This window comes from Lacerta agilis, chromosome 7 (assembly GCF_009819535.1).
Source record: "Lacerta agilis isolate rLacAgi1 chromosome 7, rLacAgi1.pri, whole genome shotgun sequence".
Taxonomy (NCBI): domain Eukaryota; kingdom Metazoa; phylum Chordata; class Lepidosauria; order Squamata; family Lacertidae; genus Lacerta; species Lacerta agilis.
In genome coordinates this window covers 25,524,970-25,542,084 of record NC_046318.1, presented here as the reverse complement: position 1 = coordinate 25,542,084, position 17,115 = coordinate 25,524,970, and the positions used below count along the sequence as shown (strand labels likewise).

At 42.3% G+C, this 17,115-nt stretch overlaps 1 protein-coding gene across 4 annotated transcripts in view; it reads left to right on the top strand.

Annotated features, from left to right (window-relative positions):
• TFAP2A (transcription factor AP-2 alpha) overlaps positions 1–15,740 on the top strand; it is a 29,661-nt gene extending 13,921 nt beyond the window's left edge. For all 4 annotated transcript variants that reach the window (XM_033154548.1, XM_033154544.1, XM_033154547.1 and 1 more), the window contains 5 exons: positions 1,484–1,535; positions 4,585–4,816; positions 7,122–7,240; positions 11,720–11,861; positions 13,903–15,740. In XM_033154548.1, the coding sequence (XP_033010439.1) occupies positions 1,484–1,535; positions 4,585–4,816; positions 7,122–7,240; positions 11,720–11,861; positions 13,903–14,191 (834 nt within the window). In that variant the 3' untranslated portion in view covers positions 14,192–15,740. The remainder of the gene's footprint in view (positions 1–1,483; positions 1,536–4,584; positions 4,817–7,121; positions 7,241–11,719; positions 11,862–13,902) is intronic.
• The last annotated feature ends 1,375 nt before the right edge of the window (positions 15,741–17,115 follow it).

Sequence of the window (17,115 nt, the reverse complement as noted above, 5' to 3'; positions counted from 1 at the left end):
GCTTGAAGGGATCATATTTCCCTATATAGTTTTAAAAAAAAGACCCCCAAAGAAAACTGCAGCGTTAGTCATTTCTGAACATTTCTCAATTTAATTATGCTCAAATCCAGAAGCACTTTAGGCAAGTTACAAATGAGAGCATTGAGTACAATAAAAACCCGTAATAAAGCAACTTCGTACCATCCACCCGGAATCATTGAGATCAGGCACAATTAACAGGAGCATAAATCCAAGGCAGAATGGAAAATGTTAGGCTCGGTATTATTGCTGGACAGAGACAGAGAAGGAAGGGGGGAAAGGGGGTTTGGGGGGTATCTCTGCGCTCCTGTGTTTTGAACGGCGGTCGGTCGCCTGCAATTTTTGCAACGCGGCCGCGAAAATGTTCTATATCTCAGCAGCGCTAGTGCTAATTTGTAAACACAGACAGACACATTAGATTGACTGTCAGGTTGGGAATTAGAAAAGATGATTTTCATTTTACTTTCTAATCACGTTTCGAAGTCGAGGGCGCGCCTCGCGGGCACGCGGGCACACACACACGCGCGCAAATCCATCTGTAGGAGAATTAAAAAGGCATCAGCCGAATCTGCTAGTGGACAATAGAGCCGCGAGCGAGGCTTCGTGTTCTTGGGTTATTCAGCTAATACAAAGCTGGCTTCCTCTCCCCTCCAGTTCGTTTCCCCCTAAAAATGTGGAATGGGTTGCCTTTTCCTCACCTCTGTGCCTCCTTCCCAAACGGATTATTCCTGCTTCTTCTCCCTGGCTTCCATTGTATTTCCTCCTCTGTTCTCTTGTGCTCAGTGGGGGCACAAAAAAATACCATTCTGAAATCTCAAAATCACTTTTAATCACATTAAAAAAAATACTGGAAGACTAAGACACTAGTCCTGTGCACACTTCCTGGGGACACAATTGCAACTTACTTCCGAGTAAACATGCATAAGATTCCGTTGCGTGGCTAAAAATAGACGCCCATATTTGTAGCCAGCGGGTGTTACTTGCGAGTAAATATGTTCAGCCTTCCCCTGCACAGGCTGCAATCGTGTGCATGCGTTTTTGGAAGTAAGTTGTATTGAAACCGATGCGGCTTTATTGTCGAGTAAACGTAGTGAAAAGATTGAACTATTAATTGTAAGATTCCAACAGTCCAGCCAAATGCCCCATCCCGATTAGAGCTGGGGGCTTTGGTTAAAATATTGCCCCTCCCTTTTTTGTTAAATCCTAGCACGATAATGCATCGAAATGAAACATTTCTGCACTGCATATATAACTATATCGGTTTGTGTGTTTTGGATCCAAGTACCGTAAGGCGGAAATATCAGAAAAAGAAAGGAAGAGAGAGAGAGAGAGAGAGAGAGAGAGAGAGAGAGAGAGAGAGAGAGAGAGAAAGAAAGAAAGAAAGAAAGAAAGAGAAGCAGCTTCGTAACATGTTTCTTTTGGTATGTTTAAATATTCACATCCTTGTGTATCCCTTTTGTTGCAGCACGTAGAGGACCCGGGTATTAACATCCCAGATCAAACTGTAATTAAGAAAGGTAAGCCATTTCCTTTAACATTCCAGGCATGTCCTCACAAGCTCGGTGCTGTTGCGGAGAAAACTTGATAAAGCCATTGTTCCCCTCCCCTCCTCACCCACTTCCATGTAATTCACAACAGGCTTTTGAAAGTGGACAACGACATTTACAGTCCTGGTTGCAAACCACCTTTCACGCGAGCCCAAACGCGCCGTGATTTTTGTATTTGTGCGATTATATTATCTATCTTAAACTGATCCAGGTTTTAATTCTTCCTAATAATCCCATCCGCGATTCGGAACTGACTTCGAATTTCCACAGTGAAATTATCTCTCGTGACCAGAACCCCACACCAACCCTTTCCAGACCCTAGTCTCTCTCTCTCCCGCCCCCACGGCGGACTTCAGGTTTATGAGATTGTTCTGAATTGTTTATATCAGGAGGCTTTGTCGTAACAAGCGAGCTAAGGATATGGGAAGGGGGCTTTGGTGTAGTCTCCGCGGCGGTGGCTTCTGCTTGTTTCTGGAATAGTCCCTCCAGGGTTGTTGTTGCTACTGGTTCTTAATGGTGTGCTGTCGTTGGGTGTCTAGAAGACAGAGTGTTCTCATTCCCAGCCCCTTTCAAATGACTTTGCAAGGGGGTTGGTGGGCTCGGGCTTTTCTTTCTTTCTCTTTCTTGGTTTCTCAGTGTTAGCAAGGGAGCGAAACGATGGGCTCCCCTTTTGGGTGCTGCTCGGAAGACTGCTGTTGGAGAGAGTGAAGCTCTCTCTGGGTTGAGCGCTTGGCTATTATTCGCTGGGAAAGGGGCGCGTGTTTGCCTTCGCTCTAGCGGAGTGTCTGGGTATTTTAGGCACCGCCAGGGTCTGATGCTCTACAAAGCTTTGGAAACCTCAGCACTGCCACAGTGAAAGCTAAAGTTTCACCCACCCCCACCCCCCTCAATCTGGGGAGCTTTTGTCACGTCAAATTAGATGTGCAAGGAATAAATCTTAAAGAGATGCTCTTTCCGAGTCGACATGATAATTGGCTCTTTTATTAGTAATCTCAAGAGTTCGTTTAACTCCTATTGTCTCTATTAGCCTCCCCAGAGCTATTAATGTCACAAGTGATCTATCCAAAACCTAGATATCCCCCCCTCCTCGCTCCACCCTTTAACATTTGGATTAGGCCCACTAAAGTGAGGATGTGAAACGGGGGTGGGATTGGGAAAGAGGGGAAGAAGCAGATGATGACAAAAGAGTAAATATTTATAGTGTAATCGGCCTGGAACGTGAGCAGAGCGCCCATCGCATGTAAAGGAGGCTGCCCTTATTTTTTCACTTATGCTTAGCCAAGTTGGGAAACGAAAAATAAGGCTTGCTGAGTTTTGTGCTGGTCCTGGATATCTTCTAACAAAGCCCTAGAATCTCTTTCTGTCTCTTGAGGGGAAGGGGAAAGATATGAAGGCGGCAGCAGGGAGGTGGTTTGTTTTTTGTTTTCTTCCCCATCGCATTTTGAGAAGCAGCTCTTTAAGGATCTAGGAAGTTTCTGTTTTCCTATTTTGTTTTGGCTGCGTGCTTCTTCTTTTTTTAAACAAAGCGCTCCACTGTCATGTTCTTTTGATGATAGAAACCGCCTCCCTTGTTTCACGCTTCCCAGTGTGAAAAGTTGCACGCAGGGAGGCTGCGACACTCGGCCCAGTTTATTTGAAACACTTGGAGACAGTGTGTGTTGGGGGGTGGGGAGGCTACTCTACTAGAACAATGGCACGCTTAGATGTTCCAGAACCGGCTAAGGTGCATTGTTTGGACGTCTCCCTTTTATCTCTAAAAGGATGAATGTAACATCTCTCTCTGTGTGTGATATAGCGAGTGTGGTAACTGTTCATCAGGCTACCAGCTTGAGAACATTAATTTGGCTCCAAGTTTCCAGCGAGATCCATAGGACTTAGATGCCCCTGGAACCGTTTAGCAGATGAGAGGCAATTCCCCGTAAGCTCCGCCCCCTCCTCACCGCTTGACACAACCCCCGCTTCTGATTGGCTTTTCCGCCGAAGGGGGCGGGCGGAGAACAAGCCAGCCCAGACGCTCGCCTTGTCGGTGTCCCTGCTTCATGCCAGCTTCTTTAAAGAAGCTTAATTCAGTTCAAGGCATAGTCAATATACATCGGGATGCATCAGGCTTTTAAGCCAGAAATTGCAAGCCCCTTGAGCTTTCACCTCTCCCCCCCCCACAATGTCTCCCCGCCCCCAGAAACAAAACAAAACAAAACAAAACGTGGCGTGCTCTGTAAATAACATCTTTGGTTGAGTCAGGTGGTGCAGCTGCTTGTTTGCCTGTTTATTCGGTGGCATTTAAGAACAGGCGGCGGAGTCTGGGGTTTCAGGTCTTCGTGCCGTCGTCCCCCATTCCCTCTCTCTCTCTCCTCGCATAGGAGCCAATAAAATATCTGAGATGGGCATGCTCATTCAAATGGAGTGCATGTGATCGATTATATGGGGTGGGGCTAAGATGCCCCCCCTCCCCCGAGTATTTTATTCAAGTTGGCACTCCTCCTGTGCAACATGCGGGAAGGAAGGGAGAAAACTGCTTCTCTCAGCCTTCGGCCTTCAAAGTGAAAAAAAAGCGAGGGGTAGGAGGAAGTGGTGCTTGGAGCTGGGGGAGAAAGAAGCAGCCGCCAGTCAGCCAGCCGCCCCCGGGGTTTTCCAGCGTCCCTTGGCGCGGCGGACAGTGCCCGAGGGGGCTCCGCTTCTGGGCCGCCATAGTGGTCGACTAAGCGCCCCCTCCTTTTCACCCCTGTCGTCTTCCATCTGCCGACGTCCCGTCCCCCCAGCCACCTTTCCTGGCTTGTTGTCGTCGTCGTCTTCTTCTTCCCCTCCGCCCACTCCGGTCACCTCCCCTTCCCCCCACCACGACGTTTATCCCGAGGCAGCCCCTCCCCCTCCCAGGAGCCCCCTCCCCCCTCACATCCCCCCTTAGGCTGCTGGCAGCTGCTAATCCCCTCAGCATTTGTGCACTAACGCGGCTCTCCCTCCCCTCGCCCTCCCCTCTTCCTCTCCTACCCAACCCGCTCCCCCTTCCCGGACTCTGCAGGCCCCGTGTCCCTGTCCAAGTCTAACGCCAACGCCGTCTCCTCCATCCCCATCAACAAGGACACGCTCTTCGGCGGCGTGGTGAACCCCAACGAAGTCTTCTGCTCGGTGCCCGGGCGCCTGTCCCTCCTCAGCTCCACCTCCAAGTACAAGGTCACGGTGGCAGAAGTGCAGAGGCGCCTGTCCCCGCCGGAGTGCCTCAACGCGTCTCTGCTGGGCGGAGTGCTTCGGAGGTGAGGCAGCCCGAGCTGGGCAGAGAACGCCGCGGAAAAAAAGAGGCCGGGTGGAGGGGCGGGTTCTGTTTTTGGAGGGAAGGGAGCCCATTGGAAGGGACCCTGCGCGCGACTCGAGGTGGTAACGCCCCGTCCAATCACTTGCTCCCCAAAGGGCGCCACTCCTCCACAGTTCTGCCAGTGCTTCATTCCCAAGCCACGAGAGTCCATTGCTCAGTGTGCATCCCCCTAGGCTAGAAACCTAGGCAGATCCTCCACGGTGCCTTGGGTTAGTCAAAAGGGAAGAGGAAAGGGCTCTTGCTTGTGTTGTCAAAGATGCTTCACACTCTTCAGGGGCCCATACAAGAAGAGCCCAGAGCAGGTGCTGCCACCCTGGCCGTTTTAAGCCAAGCCCCACAATTATTTCAAACACAATAAAATAATCGATTTTTTTTTTTTTAAATGTCCAGTAGCACCTTAGAGACCAACTAAGTTTGTTCTGGGTATAAGCTTTCGTGTGCATGCACACTTCGAAGTGTGCATGCACACAAAAGCTTATACCCAGAACAAACTTAGTTGGTCTCTAAGGTGCTACTGGACAATTTTATTTTTATTTATTTATTTAGATTGCATCAGACCAACACTGCTACCTACCTGAAACAGTAAAATAATGTCAGCCTAGTATGCCTTCATGGCCTATGGCTTCATTTCAAGATAAGCTAAGTATCTTTCATAATAAGGATATTTTGTAACAGACTTTTGGAGGGAAATGTATATATTTATGTTTCACCTGTTTATTTCCCTCCTTTCTTCCAACATGGAACCCAAGCTGGCATATATGTGGTTCCCAGGCAGTGTCTCCACCCACCCACTAACCAGAACCAGATTTGCGTAGTTTCTGCAAGGTGGTGGCCTCAACTGACTTCCAACAATTGCAGACCTGATATTAGTCACGTGTTAAGTGGCTTTGTTCTTGCCTCAGTGCAACCGCAAAGCCCAGTGCCTCTTGTGTTAATATTTGTTCTGGGTTAACAATTGTAAAAAGTTATCCCTTTTGTGTGGATGTGTTGTTACATGGGGCATGAGAAGGCAGTAGTTAACCTCAGAACACCCCAGCTCTGCAGAATATTTTGAGATCAGAATCTTTAGCTCAATGGTGACCTGAGTGTCTTTAATGAGGTGACTTCACTTGCTTTCAAGCCGTTGAACCTGGAAAATGTGTTGAGCAAGTAACTATTCTTCAGCCTTAGTTTGGGGCCTGGAAAAACAACAACACCCCTCTGCAATGTTAACCACCCATCTCACAGGGTTGTTAATAATGAGATCATGTTACACAGCATCTTGTAAACTGCAGATACGAAAAGTGCTTACTGAAAGTGCAGAGATTACCTTAAATATGAAAAAGCTTCGATTATATCTGCTGTTATCATTGTGGTTGTTGTATGTAGCATGTGCCACAATCACACAACACTGTCATAGCTCTCCAGAGTTTGGGTTGCCACACTGATCACAGCACCCTTTGGGCCCTGCCACAAAATGCCAATGCATCCAGTCAGCAGCTTCAGCAAGGGACACTGTCCCCTCATCATAGCAGGGCATGCATCTCAGCAAAGCTTCTTGAAAGCTAACACACACCAGCTGAGGGCACTGCCAGCATTGCTTTGCTGAGTAATGCTGCAACAAGCGAGTAATGCTAAGCTACAATACAATAAGGGATATTAAAAAGATTTGATCCAAGTCGCAGGCTACAGGGATACGATGAAGTATTTTCTTTTAAAAAGAAAACCACACCTGAATAGGGACAGAATAGCAGGTATCATTCCAACTTCCTATTTTGAGCAAATTGAGTGCAGTTCCCATAATGGAAGACAAATGAACACACTTGGCAATTGTGAATTAGGCTAAGTTAACAATGCAAAGAGGGTTGTCTTAAGCAAGTCCCTACTGGATTGCAAATGTGTGAAAGCACTAATAGTGGTTATGACTTTGGTCAAGACCATGATAAGGTAAGGGCCACCTGGTGCCTTTTTATGGTTTGCAGCAGACACTGTAAGAACGTAAAGGGCTTAATTTTAGCTGTTCTATCTCCCTGGTTATTTCAGACACAAGGAAATATTTCAGGGCATTTTCCTGTTTTGCATTTAATTGTCCCTTTCATAGCATGTCTTCCACGCCTAGCATTTCCTGAAATGGAACTCCACTATATCATTTATAATAAGGATTTGTAAAATAGCTTTGGAGGAAAATATTTGAAAGAGTTGCAATGCGATCTGCTAGATATTAGTCGTGTGTTAAGTGGTTTTTTTGTTTTGTTTTTTTGGAACAGGGCAAAATCAAAAAATGGAGGGAGATCTTTGAGAGAAAAACTGGACAAAATAGGATTAAATTTGCCAGCTGGGAGACGTAAGGCTGCTAATGTTACCCTGCTGACATCACTAGTGGAAGGTAAGTGATGGCTTTGGATTTGGCGAGGAGAAGGGCATTCTTTGGGAAATGGATATTTTTATCGTTTGTTTTTATCACTGAACAAAACCAGAACTTTTTGGAGGCCTGTGCTGAAATGTTTATGGGCATTGTTTAATTTAAATCATTATGTCTGAGGAAAATGCTCATTTTGACCTTTTTGCTTTGTACTTTTTCAAAAGGTGAATTGAAGCTGTCAGCCCAGTCCAGAAATCATTTATGTCAAAATATTTGGAAGCCGACTCTGTTGAAATCTGGGCTTAAATCCCTGTAATGTGGTTAGGATCTGGGTTGCCAGGTCTCAGTGAAGTGAATGAAACTAAGTTGGTTATAAATTCTAAAAGTTCAGTTTAACTGGGTTGTTCACTTGCATTAAAAAAGTAGGGCTGAAAATATTAATTAAGCATAATTAATGAATTAATTTATTAATCACTGATTGACATGGTGGATTTTAATTGGATTTTCATCAGTGCAGTCCCCAGTGAAAGGGGTATGGTAGTGATGTGTACAATCATTGTACATATCTTGATTCAGACAACAGGGACTGTGGGTTGTGATGGTTTTATAAACAAGATATGACTTATCTGGACTTCTTAGTCAAAAGAAGTTTATTTTCGGGAGAAATGAAACTTAGTGTTTATTAATGAACTAATTAATTGTGCTACTATAGGTAACTGGATTCCACAGTATGGGTAGAGCTTTTTGTTTTAAATTGATATGTAAAACTGCAATCCAGTTGCATTTAAACCTGTTTAGGTCATTCACATCAATTGAATGAAGGCTGCTCTCCAAATAGACTTCTCTCTAAATATGTTATAAATAAATTAACAGATCGTAATGACAGGACCATCCTATGAATGTCTACTCAGAAGTAAAACACACTTAGTTCAATGAGACATACTCTTGGTTTGATTGCAGCCTAAATGTGTTTAGGATCTGGGTGTAAAATTGTTAAAAGCCAAATATGCTAACTTAAGTGCATTGTACGTAAGTCCTGTTGAATTCATTCTGTCTTCAAATCAGGTTGAATTCAAACATTCCTGTTTTGCTAATTTGTGGATCCAGATGATAATCAGGCACAAATAATACTCATTGCAATACAGAGAGAAAACTGTATTACTGTTGAAGCCTGTGGTTCTGTTCTGTTAGCTCTGCAGAAATGAGTGGGCCTAAGTAAGTTCGAAATGACTCTTAATTGTGCAAGAGCTTTGTGTGTAAAATGAGACCCATGCTGCTTTGCTGCTTATATGAGTAGATGCTTGCAGAAAGGACATTATAATGAATTCAAAATGTTACTGCGTTGCAATAATTGTTGACCACTTCCAATCTCAAAAAGTCCCATCACCAGTGGAGACCTTATAAATATAACAAATATAAAGCTGGACAGAATACTTATTTATTAGAGTTTATATTCCTCCTTTCTTTCAAAGAGGTCAAGGTGGCATATCTGTTTTCCCCAGCCTCATTTTATCTTCAGAAAAACCCTGTGATCGAGCCAACCTTTCTCAAACTTAGGTCCCCAGATGTTCCTGAACTACAACTCCCATCATGCTGGCTAGGAATGATGGGAGTTGTAGTCTGACAACATCTGGGGACCCAAGGTTGAGAAAGGCTGGGGAAGGTCACCCCGTGAGCTTTATGAGTGAGAGGGAAATAGATCTAGGGTCTCCTTGGTCCTAGTCCAGCAATCAGACCCCTGTACCACAACAGCTCCAATACATATATCAGGGGTAGTACTAGACTACCAGTAACACCTTGGCCTGTTAATCTGTGGGATGTGATTACTGTTCAGGATTAAATAGCGTATTAAAAGTGTTCTAGCAGGCCACCTCTCACAATCTATATGAATGGCCTACGTTCAAAGAGTGCATGACACCATTATGCTTTGCTAGGAAGACCCCGACTTTGCCAGTTGCTGCGCCAAGACTACCACCACACCAACAAATTCCTGCCTCAAACGAATTTTCCAATTTCTGTGAAGTTGGGTAGAAAAAAAAAGAAACTTGTTTAGAAATCAGGCGAGACCCTTCTTCGTTTTCATTCGGCAATTTATTAATGTGCTGCATTGATGCAGTCTAACAGGTCTATCTGAGCAGACCATCTTTAAATGCAGCTCTTCAGCCTTTCCCCCTTTCGTTCTCTGTTCATCACCGGGCAGCTTTAAATGCTAGGTGCTGCTGCAGCCACCCGAAAATAAGTAAACCTCTGCTGCTTTAAACTGCATGCCAGTAAATAATTTAAGTTGTTCTGACATCTGCATTTGAGAAATGCGTGACCATTACTTCCTGAATTAGTTTTGGAATCCTTGACCTAAGTCATGATTTAATGGTGTCCTGAAAGCCAGCCACTGAACTCCTCCTTTGTTCCCAATTGCTGCATATTATGGGGGCACCTTCTTTGATATCTTTTCCAATTGTAAAAAAGGGGGGGAGGACATACTATTCTAACATTAATGAAAGTGCAAGGGCTAGGAAGCTTCATTGGACCAAATGCCTTATAATGTGGAAAGAAACATATTGGTCCAGCTTTAAAGGGGGTCAGTTTGCCACAGCTGTTGACACAAGGAAGTTGATATGGGGTTGATTCTCATGCAACCTTTCTTCTCCAGTGTTTAATTCTCGGGGTCTTTAACCCCGATTTCAATAACTGTAGAGTGTTTTTTAAGCTTTTTTCTGGACCCCTGGTTAGCTTTGGTTTTGCTTAGAAATAGCCTAATAGTTTTCTTTGCTTTGTGGCCCGCTTTAAAAAATATATCGAATGGTTCAAAGATGTAAAGCTGAAGTATTTTAAGAATGCCAGCCACAACTGAAAGAGTATCAAGGAGATTTTCATTTGTCGTTTGTATCTAAAGTATATTTACAGTACATGGCATAAGTAACTGATGCGTAACCAAGCAAAGCAAAACAAAGTTTACAAGCAGCTGAAGGAGAAAAAAAAAGAATCCAATGTATACTGAATAAAATAATAAAATGGGAAACATACAAAAAGAATTGGCTGGGGCGACTGCCCAGTGCTAATGCTATTGCGATGTTAAGTAATATGTAAAAGGTTTAATAGGATCTATTTGCTGACCTCATACTTTTCTTTATAAAGCTTTTATAAAAAATAACAATTGGCTAGGGTTTGATCCACTTATATTAGGGGGGGGGAACAAAGGAGTAAGGGCTAATGCGCAGATAAACTGATAATAGTGGGTAATTTTTTTTCTTTGAGAGATAATATACAGTTGTTTTGGCTGTGAGTCCCTGTGCGATGAGGCAGTTTCTAAAGTACTGTTATTGTTTATGATCCGCTCCATTTTATGGAAACAAGCTCACTGCACCGAGGCTTTGAAGCTCTAATTGGCGCATGCGTTCTTCCGGACCTAAAGCTAATGGCAGGAAGCCCTGCAGTAAAAACCAACTGGTTCAGGAAATTAAAACCAAAGATTTGAAAATCAACAAAACAGACAGACTCAGCAGAATGACCCTAAAATTCTTATGGTTAATCGTTTGAAGGGAGGGGGGGAAGGGAAGGGTGGATAATTATATGCGATCAAGTTAAATTTTAAACACTTAACTGTTTAATGCAATCCATTTAGGGGAGCTCTAGAATTAATGGTGATCAATAATCAATATTAATCTCTAGTATGTGATAAGAAATAAGAAGAATTAGCATATTTTAAACATATGTTTTTGCCCAGGCATGTGTGTGTGTATGTGTGTGTGTGTGTGTATATATATATGTGTGTGTGTGTGTGTGTGTGTATATATATATATATTCTTCCTGTATGTAAGGCGTGAATGGATCTCCTTAAGTGTACAAACACAATCTCACTATTCACTTTGCAGAAAATAAGCATTCCGGATAAATTTTGTGCATTTTAAAACAAAATATATCGCGGTATGATTTAACACGGAAAGAGTTTAGTGGATTAATAAGCAGTTTATCCAATGTGTTTATTAATCACAGTCCCCTCCCACAGCAAATTTTAACATAACTTTAATATGAAGAGACAGTGTTCAGTGTTAATGTTCATTATGTAAACAATGCCCATTGCTTGATTTTAAAACAAGGTTTTAAAAAGCTGCATTCTCCTAGTGCACCCAGCAGCTAATGAGGAACTGATCATTTCCTGCAGGAAATGCTTACAAAATATTCCTTGCACTGAGATCTTACATTTATAACAATCAGGTGTTTTGATTAATCTTACACCAGGGTTTTCATAGTACTTTCTTTACTTACTTACAAATTAAATATTTGCAGATTTTTTAGTAGTTTGGAGTCTTCATTGTCTGGAGTGCATGTTAAAAGTCCAAAGGTACATTTATACACCTAGGGAAGTCAACTAGAAAGCTCCCATTGATTGCAATGGAGTGGGCTAGCTGCTCAACCATGTTACCAAGTTCTCCTCCTCAGCCCTGTTTGAGCTTTGTGTATTGATTAGCTTTGTCTTCTCACTCCACCCACCCCTCATTTCAGGAGAAGCCGTTCATCTAGCAAGAGATTTTGGTTATGTCTGTGAAACAGAATTTCCTGCCAAAGCAGTAGCTGAATTTCTCAACCGACAACATTCCGATCCAAATGAGCAAGTCACAAGAAAAAACATGCTTCTAGCTACAAAGTAAGACATTTACCTTTGTGGCGTATCACTGAGCTGTAAGGATGGCTTTCCGTTGCTTGCTTGCTTGTTTTGATATTGTGTGATTATTAGCTTTCACATTTATTAATTGTGGGTGATAGCTTTCAACCATGCATACAAGATTTGTATTGTATAATTAACTTTATAAAACATGCATTCATTCAAGAGTATATTACCAGCATTACTGTCCAAACCAAGTATGTGTAGTTGACTGAGAAGGAGCCCCCCGACCCCCCCCCCCCCAAAGTAGATTGTGATATCTCCAAAGTGATGGTTATATCTGAGCTTATAAATTCAGAGAGGAGGGATATTCCATTTTTTTAAGCAGTGAAATAAAAATGGCTCATTAAGTCTGTAAGCCTGTGCACACTTACCTTGAAAAAGCCCTACTGAACACAGTGGGACTTATTCCTAAGTAAACATACATAGGATATCAGAATTCTTTGTTCACTTACTTGGGAGTAAAAAGGATTGATCTCAGTGGAACTTGAGATATCCAAAACACGTGTAAGATCAGACAGACTACATACTAGATCTTAAGAACTGGCATCATTTTCCTACCATTTCCCCACAAGTTTGTCCATTAATTTGAAGACACAATTTAACCTGCAAACTGCAAAAATGCCAGTAGGGGTTATTTTAGCAGAAGGATGTGTGTTTGTAAGTCTAGTGGATAAGAAAACCAACTAGACTTCCTGGTTGGCTGGGGTGGGGGAGGAAGAGAGAGAAGCCCAGGCTGTTGTGCATGATGTGTTTGCTGGAAATTAAAAGCCTTGTTTAGCACTCCTTAATTACCGGTGGGCGATGTCACCAAAGGGCACTGCGCCAGAGGGCACTCACCAGCTGAAGTTGGAGGTAGTTTATGCCTGGGAGATATTTAACGCTGGCCTTTAGAGAGTCAAGTGTTTCAATATGCCACTTATTTTTCTGCTGTATCACCCCCCCCCCAACAATTGGCTCAGATACTGTTCTGAATGTGACTTCCGCTTAGGACCCTCCACGTTTCACCTCCAGGAAGAGTAGCTCTTATTTCTGTCAAAGGGGAAGTCCTTTGGTTGATAGGCCTAGCAGGACGTTCAAAGGACCCCATCTCTCTAAAATCTTACTAGGGTGTAAATGTTATTGCAATCACTTCAACTTACTTCCAACAAATAATGGCTTTTAAAATCATGCTATAAGCTAACTGCTGACTTGAACTTGGGTATGGCGTTTTTAAAAATGGTTGAAAGGGATGTATTTTGTGTGGGGGGGGGGGGAGGAAGATGTAGAGAGTAAGTGAAAGAGAAATTGTGTAGTGTAGGGGAAATGTGTGTGCCTGTGTGGTTTCTGCTGTATTTAGCGTGTGTATGAAGATGCACATCTGTTTATGAAAGTGAGGAGTTGTGTTAAAGGGAGAGAGACCTTTATTGTGTGTATGAGAGGTCTTGTGTGTCTGAAGTCAGCCTGAGTGCCTTCAAGTGGAGGAATAAATGCTAGATAGGTTACATCTGATAGTTGTAAGGGAGTAGGGTTGAGATTATTTTATTTACAGTATTAATAGCATTTGTATGGTGCTTTTGTAAGGTTTTGTGGGTGGTTTAGTAAGATTATTGAGACAGTGTGTTCTTGACAATGTTGTTAGTTAGTTAGTTAGTTAGTTAGTTAGTTAGTTAAAGCAAACAGGAACCAAATTTTGTTCTTAGAAGGAACTAAAGGCAAAGCCCCCTCCTTCAGGCTAACTGCCTAGGAGACTAGCAGAAACACAAAGGAAGGGGAGCAAAGCTGGCAGAGAATGTGTGTGTTGCATACAAAAAAGAGGTTTCATCAGTTTAGAAATGCATAGATGTGTTAGAAAGCAGAAAGGAAAATATTGCTCCTGGAAAAGAAATGTGCACATGGAGGTGTGCGTGCGTGCGTGCGTGCGTTTGTGTGTGTTTGTGTCCGCTGATCTCTGAAGGCATTGACTCCTTGGCTTGGCTGCTTTCTGACAAGGCTGGCTCATTTTCCTCCTCTTCTCCTTCTCTCTGCTCCATTTGTGCTGCAGACAGATCTGCAAGGAGTTCACCGACCTGCTGGCTCAGGACCGATCTCCTCTGGGGAACTCTCGGCCCACCCCCATCCTGGAGCCGGGGATCCAGAGCTGCCTGACCCATTTCAACCTCATCTCGCACGGCTTCGGCAGCCCTGCTGTGTGTGCTGCAGTCACTGCCCTGCAGAACTATCTCACCGAGGCGCTCAAGGCCATGGACAAAATGTACCTCAGCAACAATCCGAACAGCCACACAGACAACAGCACCAAAAGCGGCGACAAAGAGGAGAAGCACAGAAAATGAGGATTTCTGCTTCTCCAACCCCCTGCCCAACCAGCCAGCCTGGCTCTCTCTGCGTTTTCCTTTCAGTCTCTCCCTCCTTCCCTCATCAGCCCCAAGGCTACAGCAACAGAAGCCCAGAGATCTTCTACCCCAGCCTTATCCACATAGTAGGACTGGAAACCCACGGCCCTCCCCCCCCATCTCCTCCCTCCCTTTCTCCCTCCTGCACTTCTCAATTCATTCTCAGTTGCTGCCCAGTCTGGAATCTAGGAAGATGAACAAGGCGATGGAGCCAGCCTAGCATTTTTATTTTTATTTTTCTGGTCGACTCAGTTTGTGTGGACTTTTCATTTTTTTAAAAAAGCAAAAACAAACAAAAACGATGAAAAATTCAAAAAACAAATAGAACTTTTTTCTAAAAAAAAAAAAAAGACAAAGTGTGAGTGAGTGAGTGAGAGAGAGAACTAAAACAAACAATTAATAAACAATTAAGTAAATGTGGAGAAAACAAATGAGTTTCATCGGACTGAATCACCATCTTCCCTTACATAAACTTCCGTTTAAGATTGTAGCCATATTTAAAAGAGAGAGAGAGAGAGACAAAAAGGATGATGATGACATTTTATCAGTATTGTGAATAAACTTGAACACAAACCACATGCAGTTCCATGTCTTCAGTTGTAGAACTTTTCTCCTGCCCAAGGTAAAGCGACCAATTTGAACTTTCTTATGGTGACACCAACCCACAGTTGTTCTATAAGGGGATCAGTGTTCATGTATGTATATATTTATTTATGTGTAATTTAATGGGAATTGTAAATATGGTGAGTCTGTTTGAAACTTTTTTTTTATTTATCTGGTGATCTCGTTTGCCTCTTGTTTAGTGGGTTTTTAAATCTTTCCCCCTCCTTAGTTCCATCACTGTGGTTCATGGTTACTTATTTAGAAATTTAAAAAAGGGGGGGGGAAGCTTTTTTGGAGGGAGGGGGTGGTATTTTTCTGGGATTCATCACTTCAGCCCTGTTGTAGCATGTTTTTTTAAAAGGAAACAATAAAGCAGCTAAACAAATAAAATGATCTGGATTTAAAAAAAATTATATTATTAGTATGACATTTAGTTTCTAATGGATAAAAGCGGAAAAGGACCCCCTAACCACCACCTGAAATGATGTTCAATCTCCTTCAGGACAGATTTTTTTCAAGTATTAGTAGTTTATAACAACCCCATATGTGTTGTGGCTTAAAAAGAAGGGGGGGAAATAAACAAAAAGTTTATATCCCGTGTTCTTCTACTGAAAGCATCATCAGAGCAATAAATTGATATTGTCTATTCAGATAAAGGATTTAGGGATCTTCTCTCCCCCCCCCCTCCTTCATTTTGAGTTGGTTTTTTTTTTTTATTCAAAGAACTTCCATACATTTGGGACCACCTGGTATCCTCTATTTCCACCAGCCATATTGGAAGCAGTTATAGTTGTATTGTATTGAGTTGTGCTGGCAGTAGTTTCCATGCCTGTCAATGTATCATAGTCCTTTGTTGCCCAGATAAATAAATATTTGATACGCTTTATGTCGATTTTTTTTTTATTCAGTGGCTGTCTTTACCCAGGCGTATTTTTGTTCTTGGCAGTATTTTTTATTCAGTATGGTTACAGTAATTGAGTTTAACTCTCCCTTGACAATTGCTCCTTGCAATAAGCAGCTGAACCCATTGTTTCCCTCAAGTATAATAAAAACTTACTTTCAAGTTGGAGTTCAGAGCAGGGTATCATTTAGATATTCCACCGAGTCTGTATTCAGACAAATTACACAATAAAACACAATGTACTCTTTTGGATAAAAAAAAATGTACTGTTAAAGAAATGGCATACTTTTCTTTAACTGAAAGGTACTTTTATTTTTTAAAAAATAAAGTTTTATTTTATTTATTTGATCTTTAGGTTTTTATTCCTGCTTCATAATTAAGGATCAGTATTACTTATCATAAATGTCTTAATCTTAATTTGCATTGCCTTTTAATCTCTATTAGCCATTTGGGGAGGAAGGGGAAAGCACATTCCTGGTTAAGGATAACTGCAAGTGTACACATGCAAATGCTTGCACACAACTTTTAAATAATCGATTTAATGTGTGTCTATAGTATATAATGGTACAAAGGTATACTGAAGCAATACTTTATTGTTCATGTTTGATAATAATTGTGTTTCAGTTTGTGTGTGTGTGTGTGTGTGTGTGTGTGTGTGTGTATAATCTGATGTACATATTTGTTCATGGATTTCAGCATATTTTTTCACTGTTTTGGATGAGGGAGGATGTGAAAAGTGTGGCGTCCCAGTAATAAATGTTCTAAATTATTATTTATATTAAATAAATAATATTTAACTATATTAAAGTAAATATTGGATATAGATATAGAGTATTCTTGTATTGTGCAGATCTTGGCTCCAGTAAGAATAGGTATTCAGTGGAAACAGATACTTGCTTGTTTTTAACCAGCATAAATGGCTTGTGGGGAAAATGCAGTTAGCCTCATTGTTTCAGCTTCATTGTGGTGTTTTGTGGTGCAGGGTTGTCTATGCAAAGGTGGCTTTGATAGAAAAGAAGTGGAGGTGGGGGGCCCCCTCCAGGGCTGTCCTTAAGATGTTCTCCCTGTGGAAACTTTGAAGAAGAAGAAAAAACCCCAGCAAAACAATATACTTACAGTGCTTATTTTGAATGCTAAACCTGAAGCGTCTGAGTGAGCAAAACATTGTGAAACTTACTCCCAGTGCAATCTGGTTGGCTCCATCTTGTATTTCACTAAGTATTGCAAAATAGGTGAATGTGTGATGGTATTTATGAGGCAACTCTGTACTGTGTGTTTTTGGAGGCTTTATATTTCTCAGGCACAATTGAAATAGGTTAGCAAGCTTGATGCATGTCTCATTGTATCTTTCAAAGAGAAT